At 39.4% G+C, this 21,519-nt stretch overlaps 1 protein-coding gene across 5 annotated transcripts in view; it reads left to right on the top strand.

Moving 5' to 3' along the window:
• LOC149793429 (beta-1,3-galactosyl-O-glycosyl-glycoprotein beta-1,6-N-acetylglucosaminyltransferase-like) overlaps positions 1-18,087 on the top strand; it is a 99,264-nt gene extending 81,177 nt beyond the window's left edge. For all 5 annotated transcript variants that reach the window (XM_089967411.1, XM_089967412.1, XM_089967415.1 and 2 more), the window contains 2 exons: positions 3,556-3,782; positions 13,174-18,087. In XM_089967411.1, coding sequence (XP_089823537.1) covers positions 3,556-3,782; positions 13,174-13,487 — 541 coding nt within the window. In that variant the 3' untranslated portion in view covers positions 13,488-18,087. The remainder of the gene's footprint in view (positions 1-3,555; positions 3,783-13,173) is intronic.
• Positions 18,088-21,519: the final 3,432 nt, after the last annotated feature.

Here is a 21,519-nt window from a genome sequence, read left to right on the forward strand (position 1 = left end):
GTCTTGAGAAACTATATTATTGTTACTACTTCCCCTGAATGGATGGTTAGCATGGTGTGTTCACCAAAAGGCTTCTAAAGATGTCTACTTTGTCCTAGATGCAAAGAGCTTAAATCTGACGTACAAATCTGCACCACGACAACTTGTTTGAAAATCTTCTTATCGCTGAAGAATATCAGATGGTTGGAGTTCTCAGCAGTTAAGGGAACGAATTGTCTTATCCTGAATTATTGGAATTTCTTTTTTGCCTAGAAGAGCGCCAGTCCCTATCGAGGGGCTCTTGTGTTATATAAATTTCGTGACCAGATTGAGATGTACTTATTTGCACCGCAAAGCCTTGCTCACAGATTAACAGGTCTTATAATTATTATTAAAAAAGAAGAAAGTCCGAGCCTCTCGCAGCTTTAACGGTCTTGTCTTTTTTATTTGATTGATTGTATGCTATATTCAGTCTACTCCCTGCTTAATTGACTATTCTAAAAGAAGTTTGGTGTAGAAGAGTATGTTAAGTACCATTCCAGATTTGGGCATGGTCCTTTGCAAATCGGTAGTAAGTGGTGAAGTCATGGTCATTTAGGCTGCCTTGCCTGGGCATAACACTTTATACTTAAGCGGCAAGGGTGTAACCCGTGTCTTACAGACTATCTAGGGATAGAGAAAATTCTGCTATATGGACTCTTCTTCAGTCAATATTGTTTGCAAATCTCGCGTGTGTTGAGTTTTAATTTAAAGTAGATAGAGCACCAAGCACCCATTGACAGATTGTGAATCGATTGTCCTACTCCCCTAAACTGGATACCCACGATCTTCAAAAGAAGTATCGCAGACAAATGCACCCTTATCGCATAACCTTGGCAATAGTTAATCGTATACACTCTGTAACTATGGCTCTAAGAAACACTAAGCAACACATTCGTCGCATGCAAGAGGTAAAACATAATTTGGCTGAAATATTCGGGGATATTATATAATTTGCATTTTCATACAACTATTGAGTATTCCTTGCGCTAACTAAATCTTAATATATTTGTTACCCCAACCCCATCCCCAAACAAATATGCAACCAAAATGGTGGACTTGCTGTGTCATTAGCTTTCTGAATGACTTGTATTGCACTCCTTAATGTGAAGTTTGTAACAACTGATCTTTAAAAAAACAACAACATTAAAGTGCAGATTGATAATGTCAATATTGCTTGGATAAACTTGGGATTTTTTCATTTGCTAGAGAACGGTTGGCGTATTTAGTATTTTGAATAAAAGTGTGCATTGCCATAGTGGAAATATTTATCGCATTGTGCGAGAAATATGGTGTTATCACTACTGGCCTTAGACCGTAAGAGCTTACATGATGATCTACTGAACGTCGACTGTCGTCTGCCCAATGGCATTAGTTTGTTAACGCTACTCTTCCTACATTATCTGAAGGAGTGTCATGAAACGTTATACAAACAATCATTGTATTGTCTAATTGATCATAAATGTTAATGGTGCTACTCAGATATCCAGTTTGTCTGACAGCGGCCATCTTTTAAATCTTATTACAACTTCTCCTGATTGAATGGTCATATCAAGGGGACGTTTTCACTGTAAGACTTTGTTGATATCTATTAAATGGAAATCGTGCAGCTCTGGCCTTCAACATGTCCCCGCCGTAATCGCCATTGCGGAAACTTTGGTTATCGCTACACCTCAAACGCATTTTAACATGGGGGTTTCATCAGATTTCTTATGGTGTCTGAAGGATTCACATGAAACGTTACATATACATTCATACCAAGTTTGAATTGGTCGTCATGGAAATAATGCAGTTCAGGCATTCAATATGACCGCAACAGAAGACATGTTGTTATGTTTAGTTGCATCTAAGTAACACATATGCTATCTGATTTCAAACATGGTCATTCAGGCAGCCATCATGAAATTTTTATCGCTACTTCTCCGACAAGGGTGATCTTATTTACAAGGATTTTTTTCCCAGAATGCTTCCTTTGATGTCACGAATTAGAATTGCTCCGCTCTGACCTACAATATGGGAGAACCTTGAAAATGGTTTTATTGTTACTTCTCCTAAACGAAGGTTTATAGTTAAAAGGAGTTCTCATTAGAAGACTTTTGTGGTGTTTTGTTGGTGATTAAAAAAGAAAATAGTTCCATTAGAATTTAAAATATGGCCGCCACGGTGACTATTGTCTAAAGCTTCTTATTGCCACTCCCTGATGGATTTTCGATATTTAGTCTTCAAGAAAGGTTTTCTTATGATGTATAGTTGGCCCTAAATGAAAACGGTAGCGGTCTGACGTTCAATACGATCACCATGGCAGTCATCTCGAAAATCATGTTTTTGCTACTCTTCCTAACTGGAAAGCCTCATCGACATGGGCTTTTTATCAGATGACTTCTTACAGTATATAGTTTGTCCGAAATGAAAATAACATGAATCGAACGTCAAGTATGGCTGTCATAATGATCATCTTGAAATATTGTTGTCGCTCCTTGAGTCTGGTAATACTAATAAAGACTGTTAACTAAAACGATTTCTAAGTAATGCCAAGTTGGTTCTAAATAAAATTAGTACCGAGCTGGCACCTAATATGACCACTCCAGCTGCCAGTTTGTTGTTATCACTTAGCAATACCGGAGATGGTTTCAGCACTCAGCAGGTAAAATCTCTCTCTCTCTCTCTCTCTCTCTCTCTCTCTGGTTTGGATCGTCTAACGTAGCTGGAAAAGAATTTCAGTCATATCGCTACGCTGTCTGCAGTGTGGCAGTTTATAGTAATGTTCAGCACAGGGGCATCATGCTGCAGACATGTAGCATCACGTCCCACCCAGTCACATTATCGTGACGCCAGACCGCCAGTCCTAACACTAACCTCATAGTGCTGAGAGCCAAGCCAGGTAGCTGTCAGTGTTCTCTTTATGACTTTGATATGAATTGGCCGGGGTTCTAACCCTCGACCTGCCGCATCCGAGGCGGACGCTCTACATATTAGGCCACCGGAGGGGTAAAAGGAAAAGAAACTATTATCTTAGATTATTGGAAATTCTATTCGAACATTAGAGTGCATGTGTCTTCGATGAATGCTTGTTTAAGCAAAGTTAATTTGCTACCTTATTAATGTTCAATTTCCTAGACTCGCTCCGGTGGCCTATTGGTTAGAGCGTCCTCCTCGGATGCGAGAGGTCGCGAGTTCGAACCCCGGCCAAGTCATAACAATGACTACAAATGCAGTACTAACAGCTGCCTCGTTTTGCGCTCGCATTAAGACGTTAGTGTTAAGACTGGTCGACCTGGTGTCAGGATAATGTGACTGGGTGGGACATCATAATACATGTCTGCCGCATGATGCCCCACTGCTAGACATCACTATAAACTGCGACACTGCAGACATCGTAGCGATATGACTGAAACATTGTAAAAGCTACGTTGAAAATAAAATTCATACACACCACACACACGCACTCATTTCCTAGCAAAAACTTTATCTTTGGTCTTATATTATTATTATTATTATTATTATTATTATTATTATTATTATTATTATTATATCCAGGGCCAATACAGAAAGATGGCAGAATGCAGGACCTCCGCCGCACAATATAAGAACCACAAAAGGTTCAGTTCATGTGATTGTAAACAGAGATTTTGTTGATTATGTCATACATAACCCGATTGCTCAAGATTTTTTGAATTGGACAAGAAAAGTTGACGTTCCCGATGAAACTTTCTTCACCAGTCTTAATCACAATCCTCAACTGGGTATACGAGGAAGTTACAAAGGTAAGTGAAGACTGGATTTATGGGCACACTCTGATGAAGTTAAGTTACTTGGAGGAGTCTGCTTCTAGAGTAAGGTACAGTGCAGCTTTTACCACGTCAAACACTGTCAAATGGACGAAGGTAGTTGCTCATTCTGTTTTCCATGTTTTCACGGTCATTGACGTACCATGAACATGCAATGGTCGTGCAAATTAGCACTTTGGAAATGTATAGGATTTATTATGTGTGACTAGTTTAGTTTGATGTGGCTTGTAGGTTCAATGCCATTTTCAGCACATGATAGGCAGTATATAGTTGCTAGTATATTTGTTGGACGAAGAACCCGAGAAAACCCACGTAGAACCACCGCCTCGCAAGTAGCTACTTGCCAGCTTTCTCGCATACCCACGTTGGCTGAGCTTAGACAACAAAAAACAATGCAGACTGGGATGAGATATGAGTGACCTGTAGAGACACAGACTATGTATAGGTTCGTCAAAACAACAACAAGCATAGCACCAAAAAGTTAGGTCGTCTGTGTTCTCTGATGGTGCAGGTTTCTACTCAGATTGCCTTTAATGGATCCAGTGTTATCTGATGTCCCCTTGCAACGCGTAAAAGGATGCACATTTACGATTTATGTAATCCATAAACGATGCATTTTTGGGATTTTGCTTATGTTCATTTACCAATGGTATTGGGGCCCCGAGTGTCCCAGTGGTCTAAAGCGCTCACCGTTACGGATCACTGCCATCTCACTTCTGTCAGCGTGGGTTCGAGTCTCAGGCTCAGCTAACATATGGGTACGTGAGACATCTTGTCAGTAGCTTCTCGTGGGTTGGTGGTTCTTTCTGGGGTTTTCCCGGGTTCTTCCTCCACTATTTCTACTGGCCGCAACGTATAGCCTATCTTGTGCTGAAATTGGCGTTAACTCAGTCAACAACAACAACCAATGTTATGTCACAGTCAGATTGATCCTTTGAATTACCGAGACATATTGTCGATGTCAATATGCCTCTGGCATTCCATAAAAGTAAATGTAAAGTCATTGTCAGACTTACTGTATAAATAACTAAAATTTGTATTGTGATCTTTTTTGTAGTTCCAAAGATCATGTAAAGAATAGGTGAGCAAGTCTTCAAGCCTTCACGAACCTCACCATACATACTCAGTGTCTACATGCCTTCAGAGAATGATTCTTGAGAGCTTGTATAGGCACCTGTCGCAGGTGGTGCATGTCTTTATTACATGTGACATGAAGGCATGTCTGTTGTTGATGTTTTAGGGTTTAACGCCATTTTCAGCACAAGATAGGCCATACATGGCGGCAATGTTTTATTAATGGTGGAGGAAGAACCCGGGAAAACCCCGGAATGAACCACTGACCCACGATAAGCTACTGGCAAGCTTTCTCACATACCCTCATTGGCCGAACCCGAGAATAGAAGTCATGCAGACAGAAGGCATGTATGATAGACTGCTTTAGAGTTAACATCCGTTGATGTAATTAATTCAGGGATTTCGCGGCGTAAATTAGATAGGCAATAATTACTGCCCCAACACTGTAGCATCTCTATAACAGAAGACCAGTTATCTGTATTCTTTTTAGTTCAGATTCAAAAGAATATAATCCTAAATATATTTAAACTGCATGACCTAACAGCACAATGTCGCCACCAATGATTTCGGTCAGCATTAAAATGCGTAAATTAAAAGAAACCATAACACGAGATCAACAGTCCGCACAAAGAAAACCGACTGTGCCTCAGATTAAAAGTCTGCATCAAATAAACTGACTGTGCCTCCTCATAAGCGAATGTATGCAATAAGGTGCACGAACGCGCTACCCATTAAGTAACTCACAAATACAAATCCATACTGGAATGAAACTATTTAAATATAACTCGAAGAGCGCATAGTCTGGTTAAACAAGGCAAGCAGATAGGCATGTTACACTAAACATATGCTCTGTATATTTAAGCAGAGCGTGAATTCACGAACCATATTTGAATAGATAGTGAATCATTTCTGAATAAATTCCGAATGAAATTCAAGAAGCGGCCAAATGCCTTTTCTGGCATATAGTTAGAAAAGAGCAAGCCAAACCAAACACAGTTTATGTTTTGAAATTTTCTGTGGTGGTAAGACCTATTGTGACCCAACTTCTGCGGGTGGTGCTTTTTGTGGTGGGTTGGGGTGGAGTGTGTGCTGAATTGTAGGCACATAAATATTATGATATTTATGACATAGACTTTAATAACTCAGTAGAGAAACACACTTCGTAGTCTCAAACATTATTCTAAGAGACACGTACGTAAACAATTATCTTTAGATGCTGAAATCGCTGAGCAAGAACTATTAAGTGGTCATCGTGCCATATAAAAAACGTCGAAGGCTTATAGTCATGATCACTTTCAACATGAAGTCATTATCTAAGGTGGTCATTGGCTAAATAAACAATCTTAAAATTGCTAAATTCGATATAAAACAAAACATGAGTATATACCAAGTACATGGAGAAAAGGTCTTACCATGCCCATCTACAAAATGAATGGGAAACGAAATGTAGGTACCTATACTTATCAGCTAATAGTTTTGTTGCGTATGCCGTTTAACTTATTTTGAATAAATTATGCTGACAAAAATTATTAATTTCAAAAATTAAAACGGAGCTGACCTGATGTCTGATATGGCTGTAACATTGGTCAGCTCGAATAATCTGGTTTTCACTATTTTTTCTCGAATAAATAGTCATGTCTACATTGGGGTTTCGCTAAATGATTTAAAATTTTCTGTTGTTCCAAAATGAAATGATGCTGATCTAAAGCCCACTTTGTGGCCATCCTAAACATCGTATTTTCATCACTACTCGTAAGAGAAAAATCATTCTGATTTGGGGTTATCATCTGACGAGTTCTTATGATGTCTTCATGATCGTAAATGTGAATGACTAACCCTCAATATGGCTCCCACGATGGTTATCTTGAAAATGTTGCTATTTCTACTCCTCCCAAATGGATGGCTGTATCAACATGGGGTTTTCACCAATGAACGTATTATGATGCCTAATTGGTCCTAAATGAAAACAGCGCCAGTTGTACATCCAATATGGCTCCACGATGGCTGTCATGTACATCGTACTGTCGATACTCTTCTGGAATGGATGATCATTGCGACCGTTGAATACCTTTTCTACTTTCTCCTAAATCCACCACATCATCAAATTTACAAATATTATTGCTGAGGAGATCATTTCAACGCTCAGTAGTTAAAGAAATGGTCTGATCTTGTATTCCTGAAAGTTCTTATCACTTAGTGGAGCTTCATTCCCATCGAAGGACTCTTGTTTCCATAGTTTTAGTTTGTTTCCCTTCAGAACTCGTGGTACTATTTCGGTCCCCATAGCAAACCTATGCAAGCGCCATGATATTAAAAATTCAATAAGTTAAAATTTCTGAGTGCTCATAATCAAAGCTATATTTATCAGTATCGATGCGGCATGGAGGACATCTTCTGGGCAGAGAAAACAATGTGAGCCGCATCATTTTCTGGATCAGTGTGTGTTTGAAATACGTGCTTTCAATTCCGCACTAAGAGTATGGTACTAATTTCAGAAATGACTCTTCCAAATTCGAGTCTGTTAAAGAACTGAAATTCTGTCAATTAAAAGCTCTATTTTTTCAGTTACAACTGGGATAAGCTCTCAAAAGATTGTTTTTACATAAATCTAATTTTCATTATCAACAAATCCTGACAAGCCAAACCCATATATTCTCTACTTTATCCTCACCCATTCCAATCAGATTCTCATTTTTCCACATCATTATTACCGTGAGTCATTCAGATGGTTCGTCCGGTTCTCGATAGATTATTGTTTTCTTGGTAAACATATGCAGATAAGCAGGATGTACTCGATATTAGATATATCTTTATTTACAGTACATATTTACACCGCTGTGAATGCTATGTATAAACAGACCTATATGAAACATTCTGAAATTTCATTTTTATTAACAATTATGGTATGTGAGAAAGCTTGCCAGTAGCTTCTCATGGGTCGGTGGTTCTTTCTAAGGTTGTCCCGGGTTCTTCCTCCACCATTAATACAGGCCGCCATGTTTAGCCTATCGTGTGCTGAAAAATGGCGTTAAACCTCACAACAACAACAACAACATTAACAATTATGGATAGGCAACGTACTGCTTGATAGTAATACTGTTTTGACATTGTGTACAGCTGTGTCACTGTCTGTTCAGATGTAAACGCGATACATATCGTTTTTGGTCAACACAGACAATTATGTACAAGAACAGACTAGACATTCCCGTTTGGAATGAAAACGTGTTCTTTGCGAGTGGTCATGTGAGCAACTCGTGAATGAACAGTAGCCCCGAATTAAGATTGTAAATTAAAAACATACATTTGTGCTTCCTTGGGAATGATTTTTACTGTTTACGAAACCCAACTCATCAAAGTCCAGCTGAAACGAGTGAAATCTTGCTTTATTGGAAACGAATCGTGTTCTCATTGGAGTTATCGTCGATTGTGAGTCACATGGTACTTATCCGTGATCACAGACGCTCGCTAATCGTTGCCTAGTTGTAAGTGGGAACATCATTAAGAATACACGTAAATCCTGTCAGAGAAATGCTCTCATATTCAGACAGGTATGTACTTGTTATCTTTAACGTAATGTAATAGTATATTCATGTATGCAAACAGTTATTCATAACAAATGTCAACATTCTTCCATCGGATTACATTAATACAATTTTCAGTATTTGCTAAAATTTTCCACCTTATTGTCAAAAGAATACAGTTTTTGTATGATATAACACGCTAATGAATTAGTTGAGTGGTCTCCCCTCTCGCGACAAATTAATATTTATGTTGTTTGATTATGCACAAACAGTGCGTTGAAACAGTTCTGAACTCCAGGCTGTAAAAAGACAACAACAAAAAAAAAATATTGAAGTGTTGCCTTTTTTGTGCTACGGAAGAGCATCCACGTTGTTACGTTAATGTGTGATTAGACTTTAGTATTCCAGTTTCCCTACACAGCGATGGACCCTTCCATGAATGAATCTTATCTGCGTGTTGCAAAGACACAATAATAACACTATACAGATACCAAACCAGTGTGTGTGTGTGTGTGTGTGTGTGTGTTGCAAAGACACACAACAATAACGCTGTAAGGATACCAAAATATTTTCTATGTGTGGGTGGGTGTGTTTCAAAGACAAACAACACTTGTCTGAATGCCGATCCTTAGGTTGACAATCCCTACTAATTTTGTAAATAAAGATTGAATGTCTAATGTAAAAAATGTTTTAAGAGGTTAAGGGCCGGCAGATCGTAAACCTCTGAATCTAAATAGATTTTTGTCCCCAGTATTGAACTGGGGACCAGCACATATCAGTGGCTCGGTCATCACATTCTGGATAACCACGAAAAGTAGTTATCATTGAAATTTTCCCACAATTCCGTAGCTTTCTGGCGGACGGATGTTGAGATTTTTAACTTAAATTTATTACAGGTGAGACACACAAAGAGGTTTACCTCAGGTGAGACACACAAAGAGGTTTACCTCGAACAGAGCCAGTATGACGGGGTTTTTTTCAGTGTCAGCCTCTGTCTTTGATGGTATACATTACCCACTGTACTCTTCTGTGAAAGGTCTAACAAGTTAATATGTGCCTATAATGATGTCATTCATTACGCCCTGTAGGCGATATTATGATTAACGCTTCATCATTGTTAACACTCGCCACAGTTCGCCTGCCTTGCTGGGTGCGTAAGGCTTATGGTACGCGAGTACCTGACAAGCAGACTGCAACTACTGCACCAAGAAATAACAAAATAAAAATAAAAAAGAAGACTTCAATCCTCAAGCTAGGTACCTGGAATGTCCGGACCATGCTGACTGGGCTTTCAGATGATCTCCAGACAATCAGTGATGTTCGTAAGACTTCAGTCATCAACGACAAACTTGCAAGGCTCCAGGTTGACATCGCCTCACTACAGGAGACAAGACTACCAGATTATGGGTCCCTCAGAGAAAAGAACTACACATTCTTCTGGCAAGGAAAGAGCACAGATGAAGCCAGAAAGTTTGGTGTTGGATTCGCTGTCAGGAACACTCTGCTGGGAATGATAGAACCCTGCCAACAAGGAAATGAAAGACTGCTATCCCTCCGCCTCCACACCACAAACGGGCCTGTCAACCTGATCAGTGTATACGCTCCCACACTAAGATCCGCCACAGATACCAAGGATGAGTTTTATGATGAGTTAAACTCGCTCATCGACAAAATTCCCAAAGGAAGAGAACTTGATTTTGCTGGGTGACTTCAATGCTAGGGTGGGTGCCGATCATGACTCTTGGCCCTCCTGTCTTGGCAAGTTTGGCGTTGGGAAGATGAATGAGAATGGGCAGCGCCTTCTAGAGATGTGCTCGTACCATGAACTCAGCATCACCAATTCATTCTTTCAGACAAAGCCACAACACAAAGTGTCTTGGAGGCATCCCCGGTCTAAACACTGGCACCAGCTGGACTTGATCATTACAAGACGGTCAGCCATGAAGGGTGTGCTTCTTACCCGTACCTTCCACAGTGCTGACTGCAACACCGACCACTCGCTAGTGTGCTGCAAAATGAAGTTTCAGCCAAAGAAGATCCACCGCTCTAGGCAAGAGGGTCAACCACGCATTGATGTGAGCAAGACATCATATCCAGACAAGGCTGAGGAATTCACATATGCTCTTTCCAAGACGTTTGACTCAGAACCCCCCAACGGCAGTGCCAAAGAAAGATGGGATTACATCAGAGAGACTGTATACAGCACAGCCACACAGATCTTTGGTAAGAAGCAATCAAAGAACAATGACTGGTTTGAGGCTAACTCTGCCACACTCCTGCCAGCCATAGACGAGCGTCGCAGTGCTCACCTGCAATACAAGCGATCCCCCTGTCAGAAGACACTACAGGCATACAGGTCTACCAGAAGCAAAGTGCAGAGATTAGCACGGCAGTGTGCCAATGAATACTGGCTTCAGCTCTGTCAGAGTATCCAGTCAGCGGCAGATATTGGAAACATCAGAGGCATGTACGATGGCATAAAGAAAGCAATGGGTCCCACGAAGAAACTGACATCACCACTGAAGTCTGCCACAGGCGATACCATCCACAACAAGGGCAAGCAGATGGAGCGTTGGGTGGAATACTACTCCGAACTGTACTCCAAAGAGAACCATGTGAACAATGATTCCCTCAACGCCATTGAAAACCTCCCTCCAATGGCCGAACTGGACGAGAAACCTACTGTAGATGAACTAAAGAAGGCCTTAGAGAAACTGTCCCTAGGTTAAAGCCCCAGGGAAGGATGGCATCACAGCAGAACTCATCAAGTGTGGATGTAGCGTGCTTCTCACACACCTGCACGACCTCCTCTGCCAGTGCTGGGACGAGGGGGCAGTGCCTCAGGACACGAGAGATGCTAACATCATAACCATGTATAAGAACAAGGGCGACAGAAGTGACTGCAACAACTACAGGGGCATATCACTACTCAGCATCGTGGGTAAAGTTTTCGCACGCGTCATCCTGAACAGACTGCAGACGCTTGCTGACAGAGTTTACCCAGAGTGGCAGTGCGGGTTCCGTGCAGAGAGGTCCACAATCGACATGATCTTCTCTGTCAGGCAACTGCAGGAAAAATGCAAAAAATAACACAGATCCCTCTTCCTGGCCTTTATAAACCTCACCAAGGCATTCGATCTGGCCAGCAGAGACGGACTCTTCAAAATCCTGGCGAAAATTGGTTGCCCTCCAAAGCTGCTAAGCATGATCCAGTCCTTCCACGATGACATGAAAGGCACAGTGCAGTATGATGGCTCAACATCCGACCCCTTTGACATCCGCAGTGGAGTTAAACAGGGCTGTGTCCTTGCCCCCACGCTCTTCGGCATCTTCTTCGCAGTCCTGCTCAGAAGGGATTTACCTGCACACACGATCAGACGGCAGACTGTTCAACCTGGCACGACTGAAGGCAAAGAGCAAAGTGCGTGAAGTAACCATCAGGGACATGCTCTTCGCAGACGATGCTGCTCTAGCCACCCATACAGAAGCTGAGCTTCATCGCCTGATGGCCCGCTTTGCTAAAGCATGTGATGAGTTTGGGTTAACCATAAACCTAAAGAAAACAAACGTGATGGTTCAGGACGCGGACCCCCCCAAGCATCATCATCAACAACTACGAACTTGAGGTGGTGAGTCAGTTCATGTATCTCGGCTCTACCATCACCAACAACCTCTCGCTCGATGCTGAGCTCAACAAACGGATCGGAAAGGCATCAACAACTCTCTCCAGGTTGTCGCAGAGAGTGTGGAACAACAGCATGCTGACCATGAACACTAAGATCACCGTGTACCGTGCATGCGTGCTAAGCACTCTCATGTATGCCAGTGAAACCTGGACTCTGTACGCCTCACAAGAGAAAAGACTGAGCGCCTTTCACATGCGATATATCCGACGCATTCGCGGGATCACCTGGAGCGATCGAGTAACAAACAACGAGGTGCTCGAGCGTGCCAAGATTCCCAGCATGATCACACTCCTCCGCCAACGTCGCATCAGATGGCTGGGCCATGTACGTCGGGTGGATGACGGACGGATCCCCAAAGACATTCTTTATTCGGAACTCGCCTTTGGCAAAAGGTCGATCGGACGGCCACATCTCCGCTTCAAGGATGTCTGTAAGCACGACATGAAAGCCCTTGATATTGATGTCAACACCTGGGAAGAGCTCGCTTTAGACAGATCAAGCTGGCAACATGCTCTGATCACTGGTCTGAAAGCCGGAGAGGACAAGCAACGCTTGCTAGCTGATGAAAGACGATCGCAGAGGAAGAAGAAGCAGCTTCAACCAACACCTGACACAACCTTCAAGTACAGCAAGTGCAACAGTGACTGCCACTCCCGCATTGGACTACTTAGCCACAGCAGACGCTGCACAACCACCAACTGGGACATCTCTCATGGGCGCAGTTCCATCGTCTCTCGAGACTAATGGATGCCAACACATTGTTAACACTCGTTTTAGCTTGTTTGAAGTCTCGGGGTGAGAGGAGAATTGTGATTTTGAAGCTTTCACTCCTGTTTAAAACTCGTGTAAAAAAAATTTGATCTTTGGAAATGGAAAAAAAGTGTTGCATTTTCTAAATAGAGATAACCTGATCCGAGTTCTTGTGCCTTATAGTGTCAATAGAGTTACTGCCCGCTATACTTGAATTATACTAACTTAACTTGGATGTATCTTATAATACTGCATATTTTTAAACCAAAGCAAATACATGCACTTTCTTAAACTTAAGTGACAGAACTAAGAGATTTTATTGTTATGTCTTTCCAGGTGAACCAGAGACCGACCCTATTTCGAAACCATTCTTGACCCGTTTTAAAAACTGGGGTATGGGAATGTTTAACTGGCCTTGTCACGGCATGCGTGTTCGTCTCATCTGCGTGTTTGGTGTGGGTGATCTACCTTTGCTATACTCCCGCCCAGAACTATTTGCCAACAAATTTTACTGGAATTACCAATACTTTGCTCTGGATTGCATGGAAGAACTCATGTACAATAGAACAAGAGATGAATTTTTAGGAAAATTAACATTCGACCCAACATTGTATAGAAATCTTGACTTTGTCAAAAATAAAATTTTGTAGAGGAATTGTTTTATACATGGTTAGCTGTTCGTGATAGCATTTAAGATAAGAAAAACACTATGATAATGTATTTCAAACATTTCGTATGGCATTTAATTTCCTGACGTTCGTAAAAATTGATGCAATCAAATGCTAAATGAAGATTTGTTGCAAAGTGTACCTCAAAAATATGAGAGTGAAGTCACATTTCCATATTGACGTATAAACAGATGGTGTTGAGGTTGGAAACGATACTATATAGTACTACACAAGTGCAACGCCATCTCGATTTGCGTGTTGTCATATCTTTTGAAATCCAGCACATTTAGTCAGATGAGAAGAGAAGAATCTGGATTTTTAATATTTTCTTGCAAATGTGAAATGGCTGCTAATTTTGTCTCGCTTGCAGTGCATAAGGGCGAAAAGAAGGAAGCATTTTACACATGCAAAGATATCAGTGTCACGTTTCTGAACTTCGCTTGTGTTTGTCTGACCTTGATGTCATGCAACCTGATGAGTTTATTTACCTTGGAAAGTAAAGCTCATCACTACAAAAAGTAGGTTACGGTGACCTACTGTAGAAACTCCAATCTGCAATGTTTTGCATTTAGCTGTTTTTATCCTCGAGTATATTATGAACAAAGGAAAAACAATGTCATTATAACCTACAGGTTTCAAAACTTGGATTTAATGCCATATCTTGACCTCATTTTACAAATAGTCACGTTGCAAGTTTGAGTGTAGTTTTAACTTAAACGATAAAAGCTTAAAATCGATGTAAACTCATTGCCGGAAAATAATGGCTTCTCTGTTTAACACAAAATAGTTTCGCATGATTGGTCATGGATTAATTGTTTTATAACTTGAAGCATGTTAATGATTGCACTCTTGATATATTGCAATAAGTACATTATATTTCGAGAAAGTGCATTAAGGGGTATGTGATGGAATTACTTTTTATAGAAGAGTTCGGAACATGGCGAGAATGCACCGTCCGAGATTTTTTCGGGTCAGACGGAAACGGTAGAATTTTATTCCAATTAAATGATTTCCTGGTCTTCATGTCATTCGTTGGCTGTATTGCAGGTCAAGACTGGCTTATGACGAAGATGTTTGTCGGGAAGTCCGTCATTATTCCGTTCATCCTTACGTCCGTCCTTCACATCTGCTGGGACACTGGTTGTAAATGCTTCAAGAAAACTTTGGTCACTATGACCTGGTTTGGAACACATCTCTACCTTAATTTTAGGTTTCTTGTGTTCTTTATTTGGATTAGTTCTATAATCTATAGTCATTAGTCCGTTTGGTATCCTTTAACTGGCCGTCAAATTATATTTTCTACAAAAGTATCCTTTTCAAATGATTGATAGCAATCGATTGTTAAGCTTTTTGTGGACGCGAAATCTTGACCCAACAAAAATTTCAGAATTTTTTTTTCTTCTGTGGAATAGTTGTAATAGATCAAATGAAAACTCTTCTAACGCAATAGGGGGCAGGTGTTTCTCAGTAGATTTAACAAGTAACGGGCAAGTTTTGATTGGCTACTAACCAGGGTAAAACCTGTCATGACGTAGTGGCTGTATTTATTGCACCAATTCATCTACACGTTGCACATCGTTACCATTATTAGACAGGATACCAATATTATCCATTGTTCCCTACAGACGGACAACCAACTGCGACCAAAGTCAAAGTAAAAAATAAGAAACAGTAGAGTTTTAACTTGCTTGAAAAAAATTACATTTCGCATATGCCAGAGTTTGTACATACCATTCAGTACAAATTAGAATTAACCTATTTAGATTTCTCTTACAGTTCTCAAGCTATTTTGATTTTATGTCTAGTTATGCGCATCATACATTCTGTAATAATAACGAACTTAACTAATCCATAATTATCTGCGTCAGTCAAGTACAATTAATATCATTTGTCAAATTTAGCTTTCAGCCTTCATTTCTTTCACTTACCTCTGACTTTGATCTGTCTCTGAGAATATGTTAAGTTCTTTAATTTGTACATGATATAAGGTGTAATATATGTATTTATATTTGTATGTATAATACGATCACTGTGTTCAACAATTTTATCATTTGTTGATTTTTAAATAATTTATTTATTTTTAAATGGCCTTGTTCTAAGGTTTCATTCACGATGCTCCATTAAAATTTATTTTGCCATATATCTGTCAATCTGTCATCTCCCTTCCTTTCGTCCAACACACACACACACACACACACACACATATATATATATATATATATATATATATATATATATATATATATATATATATATATATATATATATAATCATTTTCATCATCACCGACACCTCTATTTCTTGTATATGTGGTCACAGACATCTTCATGAAAAAAATTAGTTACTTTTGTTGTTGCTATTCTCGAAGTAATAACTAGATGTTTCGGATCATATATCTAGATTTTTCAGTAAGGTTCGGAGAATAATACACTGCCACCTGACGATATAATGAACAGATCTAGATTTCTCAATAAGGTTTGGAGAATAATACACAGCTACTTGACGATATAATGAATGGATCGAGATTTCTCAATAAGGTTCGGAGAATAATACACAGCCACATGACGATATAATGATTATATCTAGATTTCTCAATAAGGTTCGGAGAATAATACACTGCCACCTGACGATATAATGAACAGATCTAGATTTCTCAATAAGGTTCGGAGAATAATACACAGCCACCTTACGATATAATGAATAGATCGAGATTTCTCAATAAGGTTCGGAGAATATTACACAGCCACCTGACGATATTATGAATAGATCTATATTTCTGAATAAGGTTCGGAGAATAATACACAGCCACCTGACGATATAATGAATAGATCTATATTTCTGAATAAGGTTCGGAGAATAATGCACGGCCATGTGTGGATATAATGAATAGATCTATATTTCTGAATAAGGTTCGGAGAATAATGCACGGCCATGTGTGGATATAATGAATAGATCTAGATTTTTGAATAAGGTTCGGAGAATAATGCACGGCCATGTGTGGATATAATGAATAGATCTAGATTTTTGAATAAGGTTCGGAGAATAATACACAGCCATGTGTGGATATAATGAATAGATCTAGATTTCTGATTAAGGTTCGGAGAATAATACACAGCCATGTGTGGATATAATGAATAGATCTAGATTTCTGATTAAGGTTCGGAGAATAATACACAGCCATGTGTGGATATAATGAATAGATCTAGATTTCTGATTAAGGTTCGGAGAATAATACACGGCCATGTGTGGATATAATGAATAGATCTATATTTCTGAATAAGGTTCGGAGAATAATACACAGCCATGTGTGGTTGTAATGAATAACAGGTGTCAGAGGTGAACCCCCTAGACCTCATGCTTATAGGTCCTTCAAGTGCTCACATTAACAACTGAGTACTGTACAAGTGGCCACAGCTACATATCGTCAGTGTTATAGATCTCTGGAGGTAATTAAATAATTAAATATCGTAGATCTTTGGAATTAATTAAGTAAATGTTATGGAACTCTGGAATTAATTAATGTTTTATATATTTGGAAGTAATTAATTAATTAAATATCATAGATATCTGGAATTAATTAAAAAATATGTTAGAGAACGCTAGAGTGTGTGATTTAGAGTTTTAACGTAGCTTTAACAATTTTCCAGTCATATCGCTACGATGTATGCAGTGTGGCAGCTGTTGTTGTTGTTGTTGTTGTAGGGCTTAACGCCATTTTTCAGCACGCGATTGGCTATACATGGCGGCCAGTATTAATGGTGGAGGAAGAACCCGGGAAAACCCCGGAAAGAACCACCGACCCACGAGAAGCTACTGGCAGGCTTTCTCACATACCCACATTAGCCGAATCCGAGACTCGAACCCACGCAGACAGAGGTGAGATGGCAGTGATCCGTAACGGAGAGCGCTTTAGACCACTCGGCCACTCGGGGCCCCCAGTGTGGCAGTTTAAAGTGGTCTAGCACTAGAGCATCATGCCACAGACATGTAGCACCCAGTCACATTAGAATGACACCAGGCCAACCAGTCCTAACACTAACCTCTTAATGCTGAGCGCCTAGCGAGGCAGCTGTTAATACCATTTTTGTAAGTCTTTGGTATGACTCGGCCTGGGTTCGAACCCGCGACGTCCCGTATCCGGGGCGGACGCTCTAACCACTAGTCCACCGGAGAGGTCGTAAATGTTATGGAACGCTAGAAGTTATTAATTCATTAATGTTACACATCTCTAGAATTAATTAAATGCTTTAGACGTCTGGAATGAATTAATCAAATAGTATAGATCTCTGGAATTAATTAATTACTTGATATAGATCTATAAAATGCAGTAATTCACTGGTATTACATTTTACAGACCTCTGGAACTGATTAAATAATGTTATACATTTGTGGACGCTGTAACTAACCAAGGAAACGATCGAATAATTTATGGAATGTATACGATTACGATAAGAAATGAAAAATAAAATATTGCATTCTTGCATGATATAATATAGTCACTTATTGTGTGCTAAATCATTTATTGTTTTTTCCAGCTACCTAGCTTTACTTTAGCTGAAATGAAATTAAAAAGTTCATGTAATGTGTATTGGTTTATTTGTTTTCAACTCAAGGTCTTACTGCTTTTAAATAACTCAAAAAACTACGTAAAACAGATAGCGAGACATATGTCCCACTTTGTCCTGAGGTTACATTTGGCTGCTTCATGTATGGATCTCATTTCTTATGAAATACAAATTTGTTCTTTTCATTGCTGGTCGCTAAAATTCTAATTGTGTGCCCGTGGAACAACAACGTTTTGGAAAATGGATAGACACATTGTCAGACACCTCACTATTGCAGAACGTACAAAATATATTTTATCTCTTTCTGAGGTTTACAGTGAGAGGAATCTTCTTATCATAGGGAGTAGACAAACAAGAGTTCGTTTGATGGATACTGTTCATTGTTTTGTGATGTGTTGGATTTTGAACTCACACGAGTTGAAACTGATTGTATCAGGAGACGTAGATTTACACACACGATGCAAGGTGTCTAGTTCTGTGAGACAGTGTATATCGTCGGAATATTTCTTTCACCTTGAGTCTATATCTAACTTCCGAAAATACTTCTGCAAATCTATACGCTCCTTCCACGCTTTAACTTAATTTGCGAATCAAAATCGCAGGCGAAAGTTAATGCAACCATTTAATTGCGTTGTTGGCAACTGTAATGCTAATTTCTCAAATTTAGACCATGTTCAGATCGTAGAAAGAAAATGAAAGAACGTGTATTTTAAGCTAATAAACTCGTGAGATTTCTGTACTTCGATGCCTGCTTTAACTCATTCGTCAAATGCTCCCAAGTTAAGCTAGATAATTCGTCAGTTGGTTCAGCTCCGTGACATCACAACGCGGGGGTACAGACGTAATGGATAAGTAGAAGTGCCTCATAACAAAAGAAAGAAAAAGATTTGATATGCAAATCTTCGATATATGACAAACAAAGAGGAGGTAAAAGGGGAGATTGATGAAACAGCTTTAAAAAGTAAGACATACAAAAACTTTTTTAGATAAAAAGATTATTAAAAATTAAATATAAGTAATTAAGTTATGAACTTAAGATCGAGAAAAAAAACAACTTTGAGAGGAAGAAGTACATTAAAAATATTTGGACAGGCAGAGGTGCCTTTAAAATAATTGTACTGGCAGGAGTGCCTTTAGAATAACTGGACATACGTGCCTTTTAGAATACTTGGACAGGCAGGTGTGCCTTTTAGAATACTTGGACACGCTGGAGTACGTCTAGAATACTTGGACTGGCACGAGTACCTCCAGAAAAATTGGACAGACTGAAATACAATAATTTTAGAATAGTTGGATAGGGAGGAGTGTCTCCACAATAACTGGACAGGTAAAGTACTATTGAGCAAACTTGAATAGGCAGAAGTGCTTTGCGAATCTTTGGACAGGCAACGGTGGTACTTCGACAAGCAGAAGTGCCTAACTATTACTTGGACAGGCAGAAGTACCTTGTGAATACTAGGACAGGAAGAAGTGCCTTGAGATCACGAAGATGGACAGGGGTAGATGTGGATACTTGGACAGGTACAGGAGTGCCTGTGAATATTTGGATATGCATAATTGTCCTGAAATAATTGGACAAACAGACCTGCGGTGTCTATAAATAATTGGACGTATATATGAGTTCCTCGAGAATACTTGGACAAGCTATGGTGCCTTGTGTATACTTGTATATACTTATTTCTGAGTTTACATATTACGGTAAAAATGCTTTTGGCAATGCTTAAACATGAACTTGTACCTGGGAAATACATGGATATGTGGGCGTGCCTTGATAATGTATGGACGTGCTGAAATGCCTTGATAATACTTGTTTATGTAGATGTGCCGGTGAATACCTGGATCCAGATTGGTGCCTTGATATTGCTTGTAGAGGCAGCCGTGCCTTGACACTGCTGGGACATTACGAAATTCCTGGGAATATTGGGATGATCGTAGTGACTCTGACAATACTTGAGAAAGTAGATGTGCCTGCAAATACCAAGGCAGATAGATAGACATTGCCAGTTCTTGGAGAAGCGGTAATATCTGGGAATACCAGAACAGGTATTGGGACCCTGGCAATACTTGGGAGAAACAGAAATGCCTAATAATACCAGGACAGGCAGAGGAACCAGGTAATAATCAGAGAAACAGAAATATCTGGGAATAGGACAGGCAGAAGTGCCTGCATCATACATGAACAGACAGAAGTGGCAGGAAATAATTTATGTTTTGGCAGATAAACGATAAGAAAACGCACTAATAAACCTTGTGGAAAAAAAAGGAAGGATAGCATTCTGAATGTTCTCGTTGGGCGCACAGATAAACATGCTAAGAAAACCTGCATGGATATAGAGAGAATGGAAGCTAAATTGGCATTAGAAAAACACTATTTTAATTATACATGAAACTGAAGAGTCCTTACCATGTATGTATGGCACATGAGCATGGCTATAAACTGAAGATCAGGTTAAAAAATGGGAACTTGAATTGCACAAAACGTAAGGAATATAAGTCGTTCGAAATAAATTAAAACAATGGCTACAACAAGATAATATATAAAGGTAATGTTGTTAACATTCTGCAATATGTACATAAAATAAAGGTAAACAAAAAACACATTTTTAAACATGGCGATTTGTAAAAAATAAATATAAACCAAATTTCCTGAAAAAGTCCAAGATTTTCTTGGGAAGGTGCCTGTCTCTACACAGTTTACTTCAAAATACGACTGTCTCGCATGCTGAAAATTGACATGTGCAACATGAATTGTTGATTGCACCGTTCAGGAGGTTTGCCTGGCATGTGTGAACAAATGCAATCGGCACAATACTATCTCGCCACTGTTCTTTGTACTATATCAAGGACGTAACTCCTCAATAGGTTTGTGGTTTCTTCATTCCTCATGTTTATCAAAGTATGACAAACACGCTAAAATATAAAATAGTCGAAGTCAGTATATATATATATATATATATATATATATATATATATATATATATATATATATATATATATATAAATTCAGAAACTTGTGACCGCAATGCAGCTTTGTATGCTTTATCTGCCCTTTTCGTTATCCTTTGTTTGTTAAAGCGACATGGCAGCTAACAGTACATAATACTTATCCCAGATAAGCACATCATGTTTCTGTAATATCTGGTACATCACACGTAAGGTTTTACCAGGTTATCAATGTGAAAGGGGAATCCCAAAATATGACGAAATTTGTTTGTCGAGATGTCTCAAGATAGTTCAAAGCTGTTAGCATGACTGTAGTTTCTGCAGCAAAACACCAAGCTTCATTTGGTAACCGACTCTAGATGGTTCCATGGAGTTTTGCAACTTCACCTCAGATTTTGTATCCATCTTTCGAGTCGTCCGTATACAGAGGCGTATGGCTACGATAGCAAGCTCTGATTTCATTGAATTTTCTCTGCATAAGGAAACAATTTGATGAGGGTATTTTT

The sequence above is a fragment of the Sinohyriopsis cumingii genome, chromosome 8, assembly GCF_028554795.1.
Source record: "Sinohyriopsis cumingii isolate HCF-2022 chromosome 8, ASM2855479v2, whole genome shotgun sequence".
Lineage (NCBI taxonomy): Eukaryota > Metazoa > Mollusca > Bivalvia > Unionida > Unionidae > Sinohyriopsis > Sinohyriopsis cumingii.